The sequence below is a fragment of the Sebastes umbrosus genome, chromosome 4 (genome assembly GCF_015220745.1).
Source record: "Sebastes umbrosus isolate fSebUmb1 chromosome 4, fSebUmb1.pri, whole genome shotgun sequence".
Classification (NCBI taxonomy): domain Eukaryota; kingdom Metazoa; phylum Chordata; class Actinopteri; order Perciformes; family Sebastidae; genus Sebastes; species Sebastes umbrosus.
This window is the reverse complement of record NC_051272.1, coordinates 8093617-8109219: the sequence shown is the minus strand read 5'-3', so window position 1 is coordinate 8109219 and position 15603 is coordinate 8093617. Positions and strand designations below refer to the sequence as shown.

At 42.2% G+C, this 15603-nt stretch overlaps 1 protein-coding gene across 3 annotated transcripts in view; it reads left to right on the top strand.

The window, feature by feature from the left end:
- Positions 1-760: 760 nt before the first annotated feature.
- Positions 761-15603, top strand: part of poc1b (POC1 centriolar protein B) — a 52004-nt gene continuing 37161 nt past the window's right edge. For all 3 annotated transcript variants that reach the window (XM_037767574.1, XM_037767576.1, XM_037767575.1), the window contains exons 1-10: positions 761-1137; positions 1589-1673; positions 2239-2410; positions 2513-2692; positions 3485-3592; positions 4130-4245; positions 4387-4520; positions 4647-4715; positions 4856-5008; positions 6010-6087. In XM_037767574.1, coding sequence (XP_037623502.1) covers positions 1123-1137; positions 1589-1673; positions 2239-2410; positions 2513-2692; positions 3485-3592; positions 4130-4245; positions 4387-4520; positions 4647-4715; positions 4856-5008; positions 6010-6087 — 1110 coding nt within the window. In that variant the 5' untranslated portion in view covers positions 761-1122. The remainder of the gene's footprint in view (positions 1138-1588; positions 1674-2238; positions 2411-2512; positions 2693-3484; positions 3593-4129; positions 4246-4386; positions 4521-4646; positions 4716-4855; positions 5009-6009; positions 6088-15603) is intronic.

The following is a 15603-nucleotide window of genomic DNA, read 5'->3' as shown; positions in this document are numbered from 1 at the left end:
CAGCCAACCCCGCCCCTCCCTGCTTGATGGTATGATCCTTGTCTCTCATCACCTGATTGGTCGCACGGACTTCATCCACATAACATTCAGTCACAGTTAAGCCCCCAGGAAGTGCGCAGGTCGACGATCCGGTCTTTCGTAGTGTCCAAACGGCAGTACTGCAACTTCCGTGTCAGTCATGTGATGCCGTTGGGCCCAAAAATACTTTTTCCCATAGACTTACATTGGGAAAGAGACGTCTGTAACTCAGCGGATAATTTTTTTTGAGGTGAATCAACTTCCAAGTACGAACACTCTAATAGCCCTTTTTTTTAAAATTAAGTTTTTAAAGTTGTAAAATGCACTAATGGCTGAATCCAGAGTTATTTCCCATTCATGTGAGTGAGACCCAGACCGAGACTGGAGCGCAAGCCGTGACGACGGCGTGACGTTAGGACCCCGTGACCAAGTCATGTGACCGAGCGGACGCTACTCCGCCAAGATCCAGGTACTTTTCCAGACGGAAGTCGAGCCATTTAGGCTTCATGCGCCAATGAGCAACTCTCATAGGAATGACTGGGGCCCCGCCTCCAACGCTGTATCCAGTACTCTTATTACATCCATGGTCACAGTCAGTGCATGGAGTGCCCGTGGCGCGGAAATGTCATCATATCATTCTGCCTAGAATTAATTAAAGAAAAAATAAAACAGGAGAGGACAGGAGCCGGCTCTTATCGTTCACTTAAAAGAGCCGGCTCTTATCGTTCACTTAAAAGAGCCGGCTCTTATCGTTCACTTAAAAGAGCCGGCTCTTTGAACCGACTCGTTCGCGACCGACACATCACTACAAGCCACAGGTTGCCAGTTATTTATCGCTAGCTTTAGAAATAGCGGGTGTTTTACCGGCTGCTTATGCAAACACACAACTCAGTTTTAATTTACAGATCATAAAAGTTAAAGTCCAATAAGTTTACTAAGAGAGTATCGAGCAGAACACCGTGTTATCTGAGCTCGACAGGTCAGGTCTGAGTGCTGCTGAAGGCGCCCTGTTTGACAGTTAGTTCACTAACTATGGAGGAAACGTTACTGAGCAGCGGGAAGGCTTCACTCTCTCTCTGACTACATCAGCTGTTTTAGCCCACAATGGCTTCTGTTATGGTGAGTATATTAGTTAATACTTTGATAAGTTAACTGGTGCTTATAGCAGCTGAGTCGGCGAGTCTGCTAGCTGCTCTCTGCTAAGAGGATTTACTATCAAACACTCCTCCTATCCTCTCTGTTAGATCCTTACAGCATAATAACAGATGTGCTTGTTGGTATATAAAGTTCTTCAGCTCTTTAAGTTTCTACTCAGTGTCACTTTAATGCTGTCCCTAACCATGTTTGTTCCCTCCACTACCAGCAACACAACCTTTTCACCAACCTCTTCAGAGCTCTTCCACAGACATGACACTAACAAAGAGTGAACATAGTGGATGAGCTTACAGTGTTTGTTCATCACAGTGCTATCCATGGGACCCTTCATCACAGTTTTTTGCACACTTCTTGTATACTATTCCTTCACTAACACTGCAGAGTTTCCCTGACTGACTCTGTGTTGTTGTTGCAGGAGGATCCAACCCTAGAGAGACACTTCAAGGGGCATAAAGATGCTGTCACCTGTACAGACTTCAATCCAAACTGCAAACAACTGGGTAATTTATGCTGCTGCCACAAACTTAACAAATCCACAGATGCTATTCAGTTTCAGTTTCAGTTGTGCAAAACTCAGCTGCCAGATTTGGCTCTTCTTTCATATAAGGCACAATTAAGCAATAACCTTTATTTATATAGCAACTTTAAAAGCAGAGTTTACAAAGTGCTTTGACAGACAAAGTAAGCAGGATATGTGGCAGTTTGACAGCAGAAAGCCAAACAGTGAGGCCAAACAAAAGCAAGACAAAACAGTACAATCTAAAAACAATAAAAACATATCAATTAAATAAATACTGATAAAAGTAAAAGGGAATAAAAACAATAATATAATACAAAGATGATAAAAGAACATCACATAAAAGCAAGTCTATAAAAATGTTTTTTATGAAGTGATTCAAAACAGATTCAAGGTTAGGTTAACAATACAAACTGAGCTCACTTTATTCACTGTAATAACCTCTTTAGATACCAGTAATGATTAAATCTACTGCACTTCTTTTGCATGAAATCTGTACTGTTTATTGTGTAAGTCTTCTTCATTCATCTTCCTTTGTCTCCCTCTAGCCTCGGGGTCAGTGGATAAGAGTCTGATGATCTGGAATCTGGCTCCAAAGGGGAGAGCTTTCCGCTATGTTGACCACCAAGACGTCATCACTGGGGTGCAGTTCTCCCCCTCTGGTAACCTGGTGGCAACTTCCTCCAAGGACAGAACGGTCCGACTGTGGACACCTTCCATGTAGGCTCAAGTCACTTCTTCCACTTTAATCAAGACCTTTTTGTTGACTAAGTAAGATGAGTGGACCGTAATATGAAATTATTATGTGTCTGCGTGTTACAGGAAAGGAGAGTCAACCGTGTTCAAAGCCCACACGGCCGCTGTACGCAGTGTTGCTTTCTCCCCCGATGGCCAGAGACTGGTGACGGCGTCTGACGACAAGTCTGTCAAAGTGTGGAGCGTTCACCGGCAGTGCTTCGTCTACTCTCTCAACCAGCACACCAACTGGGTGCGCTGTGCCAGGTATCCAACAGCACCACATCCCCAGTTACCTCTCCTGCTGTAGCATGTTTCTGTGTGTATGGGTGTATGTTATAGGTAACCTAAAAATAGCTTTATCACTTGGCTACTATCTGAAATTAAGTTTTGGTCCCGCTTGCCAAGGATTCGTCCAAGGACAAACAAAGTTATACATCAGTAGGGCTGTCCCGAAAACAATGTTTTGGTCTTCGAAGCTTCAGTGAGAAATATTCAAAGGTATTTGAAGCTTCTCTTCGCGGCGTTGTGCACCCTGCTGACATGTTCTTCTGTCTGTCTGTCTCCATCTGCCCTGTTTCAGTGCCATACTACTGTACACACACACACACACACACACCTCTACACACAACAAACAGCGATATCCGTCTGAGAATAACTTATAATAATGAATGTTGAATATGAATAATGTTGGTGGATTATTCCTTATTTCATGGGTTGTTTTGGGATTTATACTGTAGTTTTACAAACCTATATAAAAAAACAAACAAAGCGTTTGAATACTGATCTGGAGGTCGATTACCATGGCAACGGTCAAAGCTTGGAAGCTTTGAAGCATTCGGGTCAGCCCTACACATCAGGAATACTTTTTACAAACCAAGATAAGAGTTATGCACTTTTTCTAAATATATGTAATTTTTCTTCTTCTCCATCCCTTTAACATTTTTTTGAATCACTATATGAATCACCTGATGGAGACAAGTAGATACAAATTTAGTGGTCAAGATTGGCTGCAGTGTGCACTGTAGGTGTCATTATTTTGTCTTTTCTTTACTGCAGGTTTTCTCCAGACGGGCGGCTGATAGCGTCCTGTGGAGACGACCGCAGCGTCCGGCTGTGGGACACGTCCACCAAACACTGCATCAACTGTTTCACTGACTATGGAGGGTAAGTCCTAAAAGTGTCCTGTTAGCCTTTGTAGCTTTGATTTTAAGATAAGATAAGATAAGATAAGATAATCCTTTATGAGTCCCACAGCGGGGGAATTTGCAGTGTTTTCTTTATTTTATTTTAGCTTTGTGACTAGGATTCTGTTAGTTTTAGTCACTTTATTTAATTGTCTTGTTGTGTAATTGTACTTGACACAGTCTCTGGACATTATATTTTTTACCTATTGTAATATCACAACCAATACATTTCCAAACAGGAGATTCACAGGAGATGGAGAATGTAGTTTCTGATTCCAGACGAAAGGCCAAAACATCACTGAATATAGTCAAAAGTTTTTAAAAAGACGTTACAAAATTGATCATCAATTTAATGTAGTCATTACTTTGTTTCTCCCGTAGATGGCATTGTTGTATGTTATTTACACACTAGACTGTTAAACTGCTGCAGGTCTGAATTTATTTGCTACTGCAAATATTATTATTGCAAATTTCCCCACTGCGGGACTAATAAAGGAATATTTCTCTCTTATTCCAGATCAGCAACGTTTGTTGGCTTCAACTCCAGTGGCACCTGTATCGCGTCCTCGGGAGCCGACAGTTCACTGAAAATCTGGGATCTACGGACAAACAAGTTGATTCAGCATTATCAAGGTATGTCGAAATGTCAGAACTATAATAATGCTAGTATGTATTCAGTTTGGAAAATAACGTAATTGTCTGAAATATTCTTTCATTACAATATCTGTGCACCAAGATTGTACTGTAATTGCTGTTAATATGTTTTTGGACCAGTCCACAGTGCAGGAATCAACAGCTTTTCCTTCCACCCGTCCAACAACTACCTGATCAGTGGCTCCAGTGACAGCACTGTTAAGATCCTGGACCTGCTGGAGGGACGTCTCATCTACACCCTGCATGGACACAAGGTGATGCTACTTCATCAGACAATATCAGACACTATATGCAGTCTGAGCAGCGTTATTCCAATATTTCCCTGAATAAGTCCTTGATGGTGTTTGTCATGGTGAGACATCGTTTACTTTGTTTTCCAGGGCGTTGTAATCACAGTAGCCTTTTCCAGGGCAGGAGACCTCTTTGCCTCGGGGGGAGCTGATGGTCAGGTTGGTGTTTCATGACTACATCACAACCCAGTATTCCCCGTACTCTCAGCAGCTTCAAGGTTATATTTCTTCTTTCTGTAGTAGTAGAAAATCTGAAGAACTTTGGTCATGGTAGTTGTGCTGGTCCCTTGATCCCGTAGGTGCTGATGTGGAGGACAAACTTTGATACCAAATGCTACCAGGAGGTCCTGCAGCAACACAGCCGGAGGTCCACCCCGGATCCCCTGCCCCACGTGAGTGACATCCACCCCAGAGGACCTCACCTTCACCGTCCGCAGCCCACAGCCATTCAGGTCAGTTCAGTTTGACCTAACTTCATAGGAAAATAATTTTTTTATCAAGTTATCCAAGTTCTACTTAGAATGATATATTTCCCTGTTCATTTCTTCTCACCTACCATACAAACTAACATGAAGAAGGTACGACTCGACAAGACCAGGAATAAAATCATGAAATCCTCAGTGAGCGTCTGTGTCCCTAGTTTTTGTGGCGTTTCCCACAGCTCTAGTTGGCCCTTGTCTGCGGCTTTTTCGGCAGATTTAGCGTGTTAAATCGGCGGCGGAGCCTGTCAGTGAGAGAAATCACTCTGATTAGCGGTCCATCTTAAATTAATCAGTGCACGAGAAGAGAAACGGAAGTGAGGAAAGCAAGCCAATGATTAAAATCAAGAGTCAAAACACAGAGGGCACTGCTCATTTTTCATCTTCATCTCATCTGATCATTTCAATACACGGATATTTTCACAATGACATGGCTGTCTGGAATGAAGCTAAGTGGTGAGTGAGAGTGGTGTGAAAATGGTCGGCAAACGCTGCTTTGTTTCATGTACGTATCATAACAACGGCTTGTGTATCCGCAGTCCTCGGTCTTCCTGACTATCGCCGCCTGCTGCTATGAAGACTTATTTCCTCTCACGCAGGCGCAGAACGTATGTGCTAGTTGGCCGGTGGCTGTAGTCTTTGCGGTGCAACGTGAGACAACACACCAGTCGGCCTTCGTCGCCACTAGTTCATTGATGCCGGTTTGGTGGGTCCTTTAGGCTACCCATCATTCTCTGGTCAGAGGGCCATATACTAGTTCCCTGGCCTACAAACCATCAGAATCTCTTATTTTATTATAACTGACTACTGTTCTGCAAAGACAAGAAGTATGTAGTGAAAACGACCTGGTCCACAGACATTCTACATAACATCTGTGTGCTCAGTAAATTATACAGGTGATAAATCAAGAGATACTGTATGTTGTAAAGGTCAAAAGGGGAGCAGCTACATATGACTTTTCTTTCTCTCCACAGATCAGTCCAACAGTGGCAGACACTCAGTCCACTGATCCGCACGTCATAGAGTTGGGCCAATCTGTCCACAGCACCACGGTAAGCTGGCATATCTATATTATATTGCTGCTTTTTACAGGCTAAAATTAAAAGTTTGTGCCTGTAAAATTTACTTTGTTATCATTGCTGTTCTTGGGACAGATCAAGGTTGTATGTATTTTAGAGGGGGGGTGTTCCCATGACCACCAGGTGGCAGTGCAGACCAGTCTATAGTTTTGCCGTCCAGCTGCAGCACTGATACCTGCCTCAAAGGACATCAGTCCATTCACTTGTCAGAGATGAGGTGATGCCAGCAGAAAGCAACTAACTGTCTGTCTTTGCTCTTTAAAGTGTCAATTTTAGTTTAGCAGTCATTTTTTTGTTAATACATGAGCAATAAGTTTCCATCATTTTTGTGTGTATTCATTGGTAAAAAAAACTGTAAACGGGCAGTCACACATAATGTTGAATGTTGCCACAGACACTCAGTTTGTAATACTGCAAATATATTCATCATCACTCATTTCATCATGGGCCATAGGATCAATCACTGTTGTGTTACCTCCTTCAGAGATAGATAGTGACTTAACAGACATTTATTTGAATTAAAATCTTTGCGTTTCAATTTGTATTTATCCTTAAAAAAACTTTGTTCAGCATCATCTCTAATCATACAATTCTGCACTTTTGCACAACTACAAGTGATTACATTGATAACATGTTGAATTAGTTATCTTAAAATGTAAATGTAGCTTAAATCTTGAAGGCTGAATTACAGTTCAGTAAGAGTTACATTTTATGGGTCCAGTTGAAACGTCCCTGTTCAACATTAGTCCTGGTATAAGCCTTACGTATCTATTTTCAATTAGTTTTCAGATTCAACTGTTTAAGAGTATAATTTAGAAGGTTTAGAACCTATCCTATGTGAGTTTTGATTTTGGCAATTTCGCCAAATACAGCCCCAGCTGGCCACTGAGCGGCTCTGTCAGAGCAACAGGGGAATATACTTCTTGCTTCAGGACATTTTCCCATTACAAGCCTATTTCTCCAACTATTTCAGCTGTCCTCTTGTGTATTTTTTGACCGAACAACCTTGTGAAGCCATGTTGTGTTTTCCGGATCATTCCTTTCTGTAGTTTGTTTTGTTGCTGAAGGCCCGTCTGGGACGGCAGGGCAGTGACTTGGCCCTGAGCTTGAGTAGTTCACGTTTTGTTGGTAAAATCCTGGATGTGAATTAGCGCTATCCGCTTACTCCGCAAATGCTGATCCTGGATAAACGGGTAGAAACATGAGATTGATTTGGTCGGGTCTTAATGAACAGGTTTAATGCGCATTAGGAAAACAACATACTTTCACAGAAGTGAGGACGGCTGGTTAAGATGTAAGGTTTGTGTGAATATGTCTAATTCACTGCCATGTTAAAGACCATAGAATACGAGATCAGTAATTTGCTCATGGTTGCTGTAAACTACACCAGAGTTACTAGAATAGTTCATTCTGGCATTTAGTTTCTAGCCTGCCATCTAAGAAAATATCTCCTCCTGAATTTTCTGAATCCACTGATTAGATTGTAAAAATGCATTCATTACAACATCCCAGTCAACATGCTACAGGTCCCTAGTGGGGTCCCTGAGTAGTGGGAGTAGGATCAGCAGCCTTTCCCCCTTTACACAGCATCCCAGAGAAGTTACAGGTCATTACTGCCTCTTACTGTTGTAAAAAGAGAATCACAGGGCATTAAATGAAAAGTCTCGGGGGTCACTCTGGTGCTTTATCCACCCATCCAGCATGATTTAGTAATATGAACTATAAATATTTAGACACATTCAGTGGTCACTGTGCATTGTTTAGGCAGCCCTCACTCACACAAGTAAGGGATAATGTACAGCGAGCTGGTCATTGTTGTGAAAGAAACCCTGACATTAAAAGAAGGGTTTTTTTCACAACAATGACCCGCTAGCTGTACATTATCCCGCTTATTACACGGCTACTTACTGAAGAAATCAATAATTTGACACAAAAAACGGTCCGCCAGAGTCCGACATCAGAACTGCGCCCATAGCAACGGTCTGTTATACATAGCAACGGTCTGCTATAAAGAAATAACAGACCGTAGAATTCTGTGATTGACCAATCAGAATCAATAAAGCTGTATCTACTTATACAGTACGCCATGAAACAATCATAACAATAAATCAAAAAGCAATTGTTTAATCAATGATGAAAAAGAAAGGCCTGGTCAAAATTATCTGTGTGCTTTATAATCAGTGTATCATTACAAATCATCATTGCAAATTGAATATGAAAGGCATTTAATGATTCATAGTAATATTTGTATTTTACTCCCTGACCCTCAGCGTGCACATGAGCTCATTCGTGTATATTCATGAGCAGATGAATGTGAGTTTGGGCATGTTTTCTGTTTGGATATGGATATAGTGTGCAAAGTGAAATGGTGCACATAATTTCCCTTTAGGGGCTGTGACGCTTTTCAAACTCTAAACTAAAAGTCAAGTCGTGTGAAAGTCTTTTGAGTTCCCTGCACAGTTGATATGGGACGACGTTGTTTGTATTTATCCCATTCTATGGGCATTGTTCTGACAAAGAAGTGACTTCATACTACAACCGAACAACCAAAAGTATTTGCTTTTAATGATCTCCTTCTCCCTTTTTCAGTTCCTAAAAAAGAAACATGTTGTTAAACTGATAACTCCTATTGCAGCAGTATTCATTTTTCTTTACCGTGCATGCATGCAAAACTTCATTAAGCACCTAAATTATGTTTTTTTTGTTGCCACTGTTTGATCACTGCTGTGTAGCCAACATCAGGATCTTTCTCAGATTTGGCTCCTTCTCTCTTGCCCTCTCTTCATCTTCCTCCTCCTCCTCCTCCTCCTTCTCTTCCTTCTCTGCGTTGCTTGAAGGAGCTTTGCTCGCTGTATGAATCGCCCAAGCGTGCCTGAATGAAAAGACCCGTGAGAGATCAGAGAGAGAGAGAGATGTGGAGAAATAGAGATCAGAGACATGGGGAGAGAGCAGGAATCCACGTGCCGATGCCCTGGCCCGCGGGGGACGCAGCAGCCGCAGCCGCAGCTCTAATAATAGACGAGCTGGAGTTCTGCCTGCCTGTTTAACTCACTGACTAACTCCACTGCTGCACCCTGGTGTCACACACATTTAATACCTATACATCAGTTTTATCTTTGCCACAAATGGCAAGATGAATGCTTGACCCTTACATGCTTACTCGCTGCAGCTAATTGTGCTTACATTTAAAAGACACACACACATAGCTCCTGACTCACTCATGCACTTCCATTCCTTCTCCGTGCCTCCTGCAGCTTGTTGTAGCCTCTGTGTTTATTAGGGGTGGGAAAAAAATTGATTCGCCTACTGTATGTATTGTGATTTTTTTTTTTTTACGATGTTGAAATCGATTTTTTTAATGCCAGAATCGATATATTTGCTTCATTTGAGTCTATGGGGAGGTAGAAGGAAGTTACTGCTGTTATTGTTGTAGTCTGAGTACCGTGACGTCATATCCGTTACGTATCTATCAACCAAAACAAACTAGCCGGCTGCCGCGGGCCGAAACGAGAAAATAGAAAACGGTGGAGGGTCTGCGTGGATTCGACCTGCACCCTCACATGTTAAATCCAAAGTGGTAAACACTACACATACAGTTAAGTATGGAAACACTTTGGGTTTCACACATTGCCAGGAAAAGCAGAGCTAGACATCACGGCTAAAGCTGCATGTTAACTCTGTCATGGACAGGAAAAGTTATCGTATTGTGTCAACGTGCAGTCAAGCCAGCCGTCACTTGCATCTCCGTGGTCAAATGGGCCGATGCTACAACTGTAGAGCACCTATATACTGACATTTATGTTAAATGCATTCAAACGGCCCCGATGGAGCTGACCATGGATGTATAAAGAGAACGGAGCTGACGGGAGAGCTAGAGACGAAAATCAAACATTTTTACTGTGTTAATTAAGTTATTTCCCAAAGTAAAAGTCCCTATAGTGTATGATTCAACTTTTTCCCATGGTCTAGTGTTAAATAAGTTAACAAAAATAAATTGCAATATCTAATTGCAATACTTGTAGAATCAGCACTCGTGATAGTATCGAATCGGGAGATAGGTGTATTGTCCCAGACCTAGTGTTTATATGCATGTGAGTGCAGTTGTGTCAGCGTGCATGTGAGTGAGTGAACGAGCCTGTACGTGTGTTAACGTAGTGAGTGCACGTGTCTGAGGACATGCAAATTTGCTAAGTTATGTGTATGTGTATGTATGTGTGTGTGTGTGTGTGTGTGTATATATTTGGGGTTTATTTGTGTGCATACATGAGTCACTGGGTTTTGGAGTGTGAATGTGAGTGTGTGTGAGAGTCATCCCTGGCTAAAACGGGTCGAGCAGGGAGCCCCCAGTGCTACTCCTCCTGTCAGCTCTGATTTCCATCACTGAGGAACTCCTCCCCTCCCCTCCTCGTTTCCGACTCCTCTCCTCTCCTCTTCTCCTCTGGACATTTCCTACTCCTTACGTCCTCCTTCCACCGTTGCTGATGTCCTCAGAGTGCTTTCCCTTCCGCCCTGCATCCGTGTTTCCCCCCCATCGCCCTAATGGGTCCAAGCGTGGGCGGAAGAGAGAAAAGGGGCAGAGAGAGAGAGGGAAGGACGGGGGATGCAAATGGCCTGAGGTGGTTACGTGGGTGGCTGGATGGGGATGTTCCTGCTTTCACAGTTCCTGCTGCCATGGGTGACGTTCATAATCTTAAGTTAGGGCCGTCTCCTCTTATCACTTATGCATTTTTTTTTCTTTTGACTTCAATGGCACTAAACTTCACAATGCTGTGCATGTGTTTTAATAAGCGCTGCACGATTTTGAAAAAATATCAAATTGCGATTATTTTGACTGATAGTGCAAGAGGGAATGATGAGTGTGAGCGTTATTGTCCAGGGTGTCCCCCTCCTTCGCCCAATGTCAGCTGGGATCAGCTCCAGCCCTCTCCCCCCCCCGCGACCCAGAATAGGATAAGTGGTCACAGATAATGGATGGATGTGCAGCCCTAGTTTTAATGTGTTTAAATGTCCTCATATGGCTGAGACACTACATAGTTTTGTGTACATTTCGGGGGCTTTTTTTTTGCTGGTTTTGGCTAGGCCTCTTTGTCCCAATGAAGCACTAAACGTCACAATGTTGTGCATTTGTTTTAATATCCTCATATGGCTGAGACACTGTTGGGAATTAATGCTGCAGCACACAATATTAGATACATCTGCAGCCAAGTTTTAAATCTGGTTTTGACATCTTTAACAACAAAATTTGTGTAATGTTTGAGTGGCCATATAATTTTGGCCAAGAAGTCTAGCCAAGAGCAATATCCTGAAACAAATTGGCTACTAATATCAATAATGACCAAACAAAGAACTAATAATCTTTAGTTTTTGAATCATGTGTGCACACATGGGACGACCATGCACGAGGTTACTGCAGAAGAAATTACTATACATGAGGCCTGTAAGGTGTCCTCATGTTGTTTGCATTGTATGAATTCAGGACGTTTGTATGGACAGAGAGGTCAGTGATGTCAGTAATGACATGATGACACTGATGTGGCATCAGCTGTGTCTTTGTCCCCTTCCTCCCTTCCTCTCTCTCTCTCTCTGCATTAGCCATTAAGCTCTGCAGTGCAGAGCTAGCGGCACTAGCAGGGCTCAGTGCTTCTGAATGGAGTGTTATCAGCAAACACTACGTCATCGCAGAGCAGACAAGAGGCCAAGGGTGGTGCCCTCACTCTATATTGACATTACAGAGCTACAATATACACACCAGTACAGCCATAAAGTGACGTATCTCATCTGCGCCGACAGCCATAATGTCCATCAGCTGCTCTCTGCGTGTCCTTGAGCACTGAACCCTTTCATACTCCCTCTTTGGAAACTAGGATAACAGATCAACGTACAACCTTGAATATCACATATTTTAATGGTAGCAATGTGACATCATTCAGTTTTGTTTTTTTTTTAGCCCAATGAGACTGAATTATATACAATGTAATTTAACGGATGTTAATCTGTGGTAACTCTTGTGTTTAATTTAGCAGTTAGTATAAAGCCCCTTTCCTACTGGACAAAATACCCCACTAACACCTGCTAACATCTGGCTTTTTTCTTCAGTGGGAAAGGTTACAATCAGCATTTATTCCCAGGACAAATGACTCTGCAGTAGTCACAGGTATTTATTGGAAAAGGGTATTACATTGTCCTTTTTTTCATAGCCACAAACTCCACTCGATGTACCACTACGCTCTGCTTTAGGTGTGCATTCAGCACTATGCCTTTTAGCCTTCTTGCTTTCATAAACTCAAATTTGTCTAAATTTACCATATTGAAATAAGTTGAGCTGGGTTGAAATGGATCCTTAGCAAAAGTAGTTTGTTGTGCAAATTAAAAAAACAAATGTCTGAACAAAAAGTCTGAAAATGTTCGAAAAAAAGTCTGAAATACGTCTGAAGCTGTTCAGCTGGAGCTGTTGCCCCCGCGACCCGATCCCGGATAAGCAGTTGAAGATGGATGGATGGATATCTGAAAAATAAAGTCAGAAAAATGAGTGAACAAAAAGACTGAAAAATGTTCGAAAAAAAGTCTGAAATATGTCTCTAATTTAAGCTTGTGTGTGCATGGTTTACCTGTTTTTAAAAGGACTGAAATGTCCACATCAGTAAGTTCATAAAAATATACAAAGGAGAGCTTGTTGCTAATTGCAACTTAACACAAAGGTATTGGTTTAGTTCAGTTTTGCACACCAGATTTTCGGATCATGTTGAGCATGGAGTTAATTAAAGTTAGCTATAGAGTGTTGACGCTAAAGGTTTTTAATAATACTGCTGATAAACGGTCCTCAAAGCTTTAGCAGTCCAAATGTGTGTTTAAGAGGTGATTAGATAGCAGGAGGTTAGATTTGGTTACTCGCGCCATCTCTCGTGTCGCTGCAGACGTTAGCTGTGACGCTGGTTTGACCAGACAAGGTGTCCTCTACTGACAGGCCTCCTGTCAAAGACCTTTGTGTGCGTGTGCATGTGTGTGTTTCTTTTGTGGTTGTATGTCCCTACCGTGAGTGTATAATCTTCATCATGTGTGAGTGTATGTAGTTAATTTACTGTGCTCTCTTCAGGTGCATCCATCGACTGTGAATATGTACAGTAAGGCCATGCATGTTTGTGTAATTGCAGTGTGTACTATATGTGTCTACATCTACACCCCCACCCTCACCCCTCTCTAGCTTCCTGTGCAGGGGAAGTACAGGATATTGGATGGCCCGGAGGTTTAGATACCAGATTTAAGTGCTGTAGAGGAGAACACGAGTGACAAGACACGACGGAAATGAGCTAAAGATAGTAACAGCTCCGGGGGGGTGCGAGGGGGGTTCACTTTCCACCAGGACAAGGGCTCCCAGGGGCTGCATAACAAACACACACACAAACACACTGTTATACTCGGGCAAACATGCTGGTGCACACAATCGGACACGTTCATTCATACATTCTCACACTGGCTTACGTACTCACTTTCATGCAGACTGAATCTGATACACATGCCGGCACACAGAACATGATATAAAAAACGTGCTTAGACTTGCTTTAAGTGATTATTTTGATAATAAGGTTAATATGACTTCATGTAATGTGAGAGGATCAGTCATAGTGCTAGACAAACTTAGAATCAACATCCAACTTTGCAGCGCTGCACAGTTGTAAGCCTCTTAGCTTATTGTTTTGGCTTTCCAGCTTGCACGTAGGCAACGTTTTGACCTAAAACACCACTGCGCTAAAAGAAAAATGTAAGAGGCTGTGATGGTGTGTTGCTACAGGTATTGGTAAAAAGGTGAAAAACAATCCAGCATGTCCAGTTTGAGTGATATACCTAAAGCTGTTCAGGTACCTAAACACCGCACTTTGATTTATAAACTATAAAGACAGGATTTTACAACTTCAGAAAGTTATCATGGCGTCAATCATTTTCCTCCTTTGTCTTGGCAAATGTCATGGTTGACATCAGTGTTGTAGTACTCGAGATTGGACTTGTCTTGTCTCAAGACCACTCGTCTCGTCTCGTCTCGGAATCGACCGCATTTTTACTTGGTCTTGTCTCGGTCTCAGACAAAGAGGACACATGATTTTATTTCAAGTCTGGTCAAGACCACAACTGCAGGGATATCACTAAATTGCCCGTGCATTGTCTGATTTATTTGACAATGCAATGATCATTACGGTGATTGCTCATGGAAAACTAAAAAAAATTCCCACAAATAAAATTCACCTCTGCCATGCCTTTTGATTATTTTATCAAGACATTCCTCATGGTACACTTATACATACACACATACTGTATATGTGACAAGAAAGAGGTGAATGAAGAGGAATCTTCATTGTTTTCTGTGGGTGTTTTTATGGTAATGTGGATCTTTCAGGTCAATTTGAGGAGTGTCTATGGTTTGCATGTTCCCCATTTCATCATAAGTGTCTCATGCAGTGTGTGGCTCACACTGGTCTGGTCTTGGTCTTGACTCGCTCTCAATCCCTCAAAGTCTTGGTCTTTTCTCGGTCTTGATATACTCTGGTCTTGGTCTCGACTACAACACTGGTTGACATGATTGGTCTACGCTATTTGTTGCCATTTGATATTGCATTGCATTGTTGCAAAAGTTGAGCCAGCAACATTTTTTTTTGGGGGAAAACTCATTGTTTGTTTACCCTACATAGGAGCCCTCTTTACTTTGCCAACTGTTCACTACATGCACAGCACAAAACAGCAAACCAATAAAGTCTGATTTTTTTTCTATCATTACAACTCAACTCCTTACAACTGACTCGTGTGACATAATTCAGGCTACTTTATTAACCATAGGTAGATTTGATTTTCAGTAAAAAGACAAGGTATTCACACACATTTTACAAACACAGACAATTGACAAACATGATACAAATACTCCACTGATCACTAAAACCACTAAAATACAATCTCGCTATGACTTGTTCATCTGAGTGATGGCTGCTGGAACAAAGCTATTTTCTCCTCCTCCTTCTAGTGGGCAGAGAGCCCTTACTGCAGCTCTAAGTATTTGATGAGGCCTTGTGTAACTGGAATATTACATGACACCTCCTGACCAGTCGATGGGCCCATTGACATCAGAGTCAAAGCGGAAACCCGTCTCGGGACACCGCGCACATCCCGTAATGCTGTGTTTTTGCTGCGAGACTCCCTGTGGCGTCTCCGGTCTCCTTGGCGCTGACATGCAAGTGTTCAAAAACTTGATCTTCCTCATCAAAAATACAAGAGGGCAAGCCTTATCACTAATTCAAGAGGGTTCTCTGTTCGGGTTCCCATCCGTCCTTTCCCCTCTCACCCTTCCTCTTCCCTTTCTCTCCTCTCGTAACGCTTATCTTTTATCTCAACCTTATGCAACACTCACTTACGGGAAGCAGGTGGTTACTTTAGGGCCATGCAGTATCACTTTCAAGTCTAGTCAGGTCAATTTTATTTATATAGCCCAATATCACAAATCACAAA